The following is a 7456-nucleotide window of genomic DNA, read 5'->3' as shown; positions in this document are numbered from 1 at the left end:
GTATTTATATTTTATACTTGAAATAACATAACCTCAAAATATGCGCATATAAAGAGGCGCGCGAAGTATTCAAATCATGAAAATCGCCAGCATCGAAACCTAGAAATATTAAAATCCCAATCTCTTGATTTTTATTTAAAGCGGATAGAGATATAAATAGAAACACCGAAGTTTTCCGAACAGAAATCGTGCAACTTCGAGTTTTCAAATTCAGAAGAGGATAAATGGGTTGCACGCGCAACCCAGTCATCGTCTCCTACTATATTCATATGGACATAGCCCTGTCATGGTATTGGACCACATCTCGTTTCAGATCTGGGATCACTGGACAGAACGTCAATGACACTTCTAGCAACAGAACAAAAAAAGAAGAATTGAAATCGGCCGAACGAGAGCGCCACATGGTGACGAGTCCTAAAACTTTTTGATCAAGGTGGTATTCTAGAAGTGAATTAAAAAACGACTGGGACTGCTGGATAGATGTCAGTTTTTAAATGGGGATGGGTTCACGGAGTATTAATAAGGAGACCGATCATGCTGTACAAAGTGTCTCGAGTTTTTACTGCCCTAACTGTACATTTATTGACAGACTTAGGCGTTTAAACCCAATGTTCCCGGAAAGGGGACATGCGCACTTTGATTTTCTATCTCCTTTTCTCCCGCAAGAAATGTGCGAGTGAGTCCCTTGTTGAATGACAACTAAATACTGAGGTTATGTTCATGTGAATATTATCAATTGAGTTTGTCAATATACGTGCTTATTTATTTCTGTGTTTTTGTACAGAATGAAGTTGACAAATTGTGACCTGCAAAGTATGGGTAAGTAATACAGATTTAATTGTAATCATTAAATGATATAAAATGTGCAGATTGAATAATGTGACAGTATAATATTAGGTAATATATTGTTGTGGTTGTCAAGCACTGGCACTCACTCGCACACTTCTCACAGGAGAAAAGGTAATAGTGAATCACAGTGCGCATGTCCCCTTCCTTGTGAGCATTTTGTTTAAATGCAATAATTGTCACAGGCATCGTAGAAAGTATACCTAAGAACATCATGACCTGATACCTCAGTTTCTGGTCAGCCCTGAAAATGTGAACTGCAATGTTCACGAAACGTCGGCAAACAATTCGTAGTTTTTTACACGATTGAAACCCGAAGTATCTCTCTTTTTATCAAAATGAATCATCGTGAAAGCAAAAAATCTATTACCGGTCTCCTTATTATTACTCCGTGGGTGGGTGGAACAGAATGTAAACTGTCCAAAAAGTGTTATAAAAAAACCATAAAAAAGGTTATGCATAAAAAATAGGTGTAAAAACAACTTACAGTAACGGTAAAAATAATTTATTATAAAATAAATAACTCCTAAACCCGAGAGGCTAGGTAAACAATCCATTATTCGATTAAATTACAAGAATTATGTACAATAAAATATATATGACATTATTTGTGACTAATCACAGGAATGCATTCTAGCCTCGCCACAAGACGTTGGCAAGAGTTAGGGGCTAGCATTATTCATCTGACCAATCACAGGGGCGCCTTCCCGCCCCCACGTGACGTTGGAAAAGCGATAGTGATGCAACCTTAAATTATTTCTTTGACCAGTCACTACCCAGGAAACAAGAAACGATTGGCCGCGTTTCAATCGCGTTTCAAATCGTATGAAATGTGCATCTTAAAGATTTTTTTTATTTTACTCAGATTCCCAGATAGCAATTTTCCTGCACAGTGCCGGCAGGGCCTGACGGCGTCATGTGCTAAATATGCACTCGTATCTGTGTCAAGGTCTACCAACATGGCCTGCTGATCTATTAATCTAGGAGCCAAGCGTTTAAGTAATCAAAAAAGCATTTTTTGCGTATGAAAGAAATTTCATAGTATTTTTTGAGTAATTTTAAGAGGAAAAGGACTCCACTGAAAGTTCAAATTAAGATATACAATCCACAATAACTTACTACTCCAAACAATTATGTCGCGCATGTTTTTTCCGACTCCGAAAAGCAGCGTTTGGCGGCTCGCGAGCCAGCGCTGCTGCGCGTGGCGGAAGGCCTGTGACATACTTATAGGTGCTTAATGGCGTGTGATACTTACAGTATACCCGGATTTTTTCCACAAAAATTAAAATTTTTAAAAACTGAATTCGGAGATGCTATAAAATATCATAACGGACGTCCCCGGAGACTCCTTTTTTAGGGATAATATCAAAAAAATGTATTGTACAGAATAAAAATTTTATGCTTATGCATTATTTTGAGGTTACGTCGTTTTTCATCTCTGCCTTTCCGATAATCTGGAAGTTATTCATGAAATAAACTTTTTTGATTGCTTGCAAACAAGGTTAGTTCCGGGAGATTAGTTACTATGTTTATTTGTAAGTCCAAAGTTTTCGGCCAAAAATATTGTGAATTTGGAAGTAACGCTCAAGTGAACTGTAACACACATAACCTCGAAATACACACGCACGTTGTTAGCAATATCAAAAATTTTTTGATAAAAAAAAACACAAAAAAAGTGTGTGGGGACATCCGTTAGCATGTTCGCTATCATTTCCCAGATTTTAAAAGGAAAGTATTTCTTATCCTAGGAATAAAACCGGGGAAATCTAACACTGAAAAAATTGATACTATTCTCTAAGCGCTATGCAAATTAATCACATTTTGCTAAATTAAAACTTTTTTGAATTAACCTACAAAAAAAGTGTGTAGGAACGTCCGTTAGCATGTTCGCTATCATTTCCCAAATTTTAAGACAAAATATTTATTATTCTAGAAAAAATGCCGGGGGAACCTAAAACTGGTAAAATTGACAATTTTCTAAGTATCACCTTCCCTTAATTCAATTGCAATAAGCTTTGCGACATACGTATCGATAAATAAGCATAAAAACTTACCATTATCACATTCTTAGAATAATTAGTAAAATAAATTAAATACAATAAATGACCTTATACTTAACTCAATAGTTTATTTTATTACATACATCTTTACACGTGCGGTTTCTCACTAGAGTACGGCCCAGTGTGCACAGAATTTGGCGACTTCTTTACTACAGCGTTACGATATCTTTACGACAATTTTACGATATCGTATGTCCGTATCGTTACGGTGTCTTAACGATATCGTGTCTTTACGATATTGTACAGACATCGTCATTTTATACAACGCTTTTACGATGTCGTAAATGCACCCTGGCGGACCGAAGGAATCGAATGGGCCCTCTACAAAGTACCCGTAAAGACCCCATTGAGTCCCCACTTGTTACCTCTTTAAAAACTAGAAAAAGCAGCAAAACCAACTTTTAAACTGTAAACAGGCGTTATAGGTCTTATATTTTTTTAAACTTTTCACTGTTGCAAAAAAACTATTGCGATTATTCCATGACCTTCTATAGGGAATTTTAGCGTAGAATCCGAATTTCAACAATTTAAAAGTTGGTTTTGCTGTTTTTTCTAATTTTTAAAGAGGAACCGAATGGGGTCTTTACGGGTACTTTGTAGAGGCTCCATCGATTCCTTCGGTCCGCCAAGGCACCTTAACGACATGGACATAGGATATCCTATAGTTGTCTAAAAAATGTCGTAACAATGTCGTAAGAACGTCGCTAAAGTTTGTGCCCACTGGGGGAATATTATTTCATGTTTAATTCTCGCTTGATTAATTGTATTTATGTTTACATGTATTATGTTTCATATAAGCGCAAAATTTGCAACAAGGTATTCCCATTCGACGACAAATACACGAATCTCTGCTGCGAACCTTACAATTACATGCAGGATCTAATACGTCTATAATCTGCTTAGAATAATGCGCATATTGGGTTGAGCGTTTGAAATAATTTAAGCACGACATCTCAGCAATAAGCGTAGAATAGAGAAAAATTAATATTTTGAGATTTCAGCACAAATGTGAAGATTATTCTATTATTTTGAATGCGCGATTTTTCTATCTGTCTAAAATGCCACAATAAGAATAAGATACCTCCTAAGCTTATTCACTTCTATTTCCATAGCGACTGCCACACAGTTTTCTATTCTCCCAAAGAGAACGTGTTTTCAATATATTTAATTCCTTCTAATTGTACCGGTAACGCATGTCACAGAGATATTTTTTATTCCTCAGAAGTGGTCATATTTTGATTTTATTTAATTCCTTCTAATAAGTTTACAAAATATGTGTAATATGTTGTTTTAATTCCTTCATGCGGAATGTAAATTCTGAAATTTTAATCCTCACCAATTCAACTCTGCCTCTCTAGAGTTAAAATTATTTAAATTCACACATTTCCATAGATTTATTTGTTGCATTTTTTAAGACGTTTAAATAAATTATTAAAATATAAATAAATATAAATTTGAAAATTTTTCGAATTTATAAGTTATAAAAAGATTTAATAATGAAAAATGGGTTAAGTAAATGCTTTCGTTAGATTTTACTAAGTCGATTGAGAGGAATAGGATTTGCACTTTTTCTGTTCCCTTTGGGGGATTTTGAGACGAAGGAACAATCGCGTATTCATAGGAATTAGATATTCTTAATTTTTCTGAATTCAACGCTTGTTACCGGGATTGTTGTAACGATCTTTAGCGATAGATTAAAGGAAATAAATAATAATTAATATTCATTTTTATACGCCAAAAATTCAGAACTTATATGGGAGTAAACATGTACCAAGGTATATTCGGCAAAATACATCGTGACCACATAGTGCACCTATAACTAGGCCACCGGACTTCCACCACGCGCAGTAGCGCTGGCTCGCTAGCCGCCAAACGCTGCTATTCGGAGCCGAAAGAAACATGCGCGACATCATTTTTTGGAGTAGCGAGTTATTGTAGATTATAGATCCTAATTTGAACTTCCGATATCTACAAGTAGAATAAAAAAATATCAATCCTATCGGAAGTAATTGAAGTTCGAAAATGGCGATAATCGCTTTTTTCGAAAGTTTGACTTTTTTCTTAAAAAACTAAGGGTCCTACGAAAAAAACAGTTGAGTACTTTTCCTCTTAAAATCGCTAAAAAAATTCGATGAAATTTTGTTCATAAGCAAAAAATGCTTTTAGATTGTTTAAACAATTATTTGTTTTTAACTTTTTTACATCTCGGACCGACTGCCCCCCTCGATTTTCGTGTTCAGATTGTCAAATTACATTAAAAAACACTTATCACTGTCCATCTTAATTAAAAAGGTAGCGGGAGCCCCCTTGGCGCCAAGACTATATCCGCAGAGCCTGTCGGCACTGTGCAGTTAGTGTGCGGGAAAATTATAATAAATAAGCTTTTGTTATTGTAGTTAAACATTTATTTTGCCAAACGATTATATTAGCAAAATATGAAGATAAATAAATAATAAACATAATATAAATAAAAATATAAATATAAATATAACATATAAATAAAACATAATTGATAAACATAATTATGTTTTGTGTGGTCAAAATTTGAATTTTCGATTTTTTCAGATATTTCGAAATTTTTTTAGAATAATCTGATAGGGCTTCCAAAAATAAATGTTTTTGGTCTCGTGAGTCTTTTTCATATCGTGCGTTGTTTAACTCAAAATGTTCATTTTCGTTTGTGGTTTGGAGTTTTGTACATGTTATAACTCCGGACATTTTCTTTTTATAAAAAAAAAGCCATGAGAATAAATAGTTTGTCCTTTTGAGTACTATTAATAACCCTACATAAAATTTTTAAATCATAAAAAAAGGTCGTCTTAACATTTTTTATAAATTTTTATTCAAATGGCTGGCTAGCGACCTGATCTTCACTTAAAGACAATAAAAGAGTATACGAAAGAGCAATCCTATCTGTCAATTCTTTAGAAAGTTATCGTGCTAACTTCCAAAAATCTACAGAACCACGAGCGAACGCACTAACACCTAGATAAACTCATTCATATAAAAACATGTTTTTCGGATTCAGTGGGTGTCAAAACGTGAATATTTGGCAAAAAGAGAGAAGAAATATGGACCGAGATAAAGAGTGAGGTTATAATAACAATAAATGTACTCACCAAAATTTCGTTCATTTATAAATTCTCCTTTCACGGTGGAGTAATACCTTGCACGATGCTGATCACACGTACACTATACTGCGCTTTTCTCGTACACTATGAATATAATGTAAAAGCAAAGAAACCAAACACGTACAACAGGTCGCGTGCCCACAATTTGTACAACAGTCTCCCGAACCGGCCGGGGAGGCCAGGGTTCAGTTAGAATCTAACCACGTGACAGAAGGCAGAATACAAGCGCGCAATTTGAAATATTCTTGTCATGACATTATTATATTATACACATAACAGTTACGTTATTGCACATTCTTCCTAGGGCTCATGAAATTTTTAGTGATATTTAATGACCCACTATTCACAATTTGATCTTCTTCATACGTATGAAGAAGATCAAATTTTGAATAGTAGGTATGGGAAAAATAGTAAAGAAATTTATACTGAATAATCTAAATATTAATTATTAACAAATAATTAGAATGATAATAATATCTGGGCTGCATGAGCTGCACATAAAGTTCTCTGCAGATCCTGCAGCCCGACTGCAGTTACTATGCGATAGCAAGATGACGTGCACGCTATGTTTGCGATCTGCTGTGTGCATGCATTGTGTGTCAACGAGGCCTGATTATGACATGCTGCAGCATAATTTTTATCTGGGTTTGTTTGTTATTGGAATATCAATGTTTTTACATCGATTTTTAATTGAACTAAAATCTTTGTAAGTACATGTAAAATTAACAATTTCAACCCGCATTATGAATAGTTTGAAAAATTATTTGCGATTTTTAACGGAAAATAGCAACTCAACGTGACATGAGCCATCTACAACAATCCACAAGAAAGATGCTCATCTTTTTCTAAATCAATTTTCATTCTTATATTAAAAATTTCACATAAATTCTTAATTGTTATGGTATTTCAATACTTTTAGGTTACTCAGCTTCCGCCACGTGTTTAAAGATTTATCAGCTGTTACCGCACCTATTGCGTCTTTCATTAGCCTTACGACTTAAGGTGTTCGCACAAGAAAATGCGTATGCAGAATGCTAGAAACAGCTCACGCACGAGCTGTTCGTGAACACACACAGGCCGCCAAACAATCTCGTGCCATCTGTCGCACTGCGGCGGTAAGAGCTAGCCAGTGCTATGATCCCAGATCTGAAACGAGATGTGGTCCAATACTATGACAGGGCTATGTCCGTGTGAATATAGTAGGAGACGCTGTAAATGACTGAATTGCGCGCGCGACCCATTTCTCCTCTTCTGAATTTGAAAATTCGAAGGTGCACGATTGCCGGTCGGGGCACTTCGGCGATTCTATTTATATATCTATCTGCTAACTGCTTTCAAATAAATTCAGGAGATTGGGATTTTAATATTTCCAGATTTCGATGCTGACGATTCTCATGATTTGAATAGATCGCGCGCCTC

The 7456-nt window shown here is 35.2% G+C and overlaps 1 protein-coding gene across 1 annotated transcript in view; it reads right to left on the bottom strand.

Moving 5' to 3' along the window:
- Nucleotides 1–6091, bottom strand: part of LOC117174076 — a 323085-nt gene extending 316994 nt beyond the window's left edge. Inside the window, exon 1 of the mRNA XM_033362751.1 lies at nucleotides 6026–6091. Within this exon, the coding sequence (XP_033218642.1) occupies nucleotides 6026–6040 (15 nt within the window). The 5' untranslated portion in view covers nucleotides 6041–6091. The remainder of the gene's footprint in view (nucleotides 1–6025) is intronic.
- Nucleotides 6092–7456: the final 1365 nt, after the last annotated feature.

Source organism: Belonocnema kinseyi, chromosome 6, assembly GCF_010883055.1.
Source record: "Belonocnema kinseyi isolate 2016_QV_RU_SX_M_011 chromosome 6, B_treatae_v1, whole genome shotgun sequence".
In the NCBI taxonomy this organism is placed as follows: Eukaryota; Metazoa; Arthropoda; class Insecta; order Hymenoptera; family Cynipidae; genus Belonocnema; species Belonocnema kinseyi.
The sequence above is the reverse complement of the archived record's forward strand: the minus strand, read 5'-3'. Positions and strand labels throughout refer to the sequence as shown.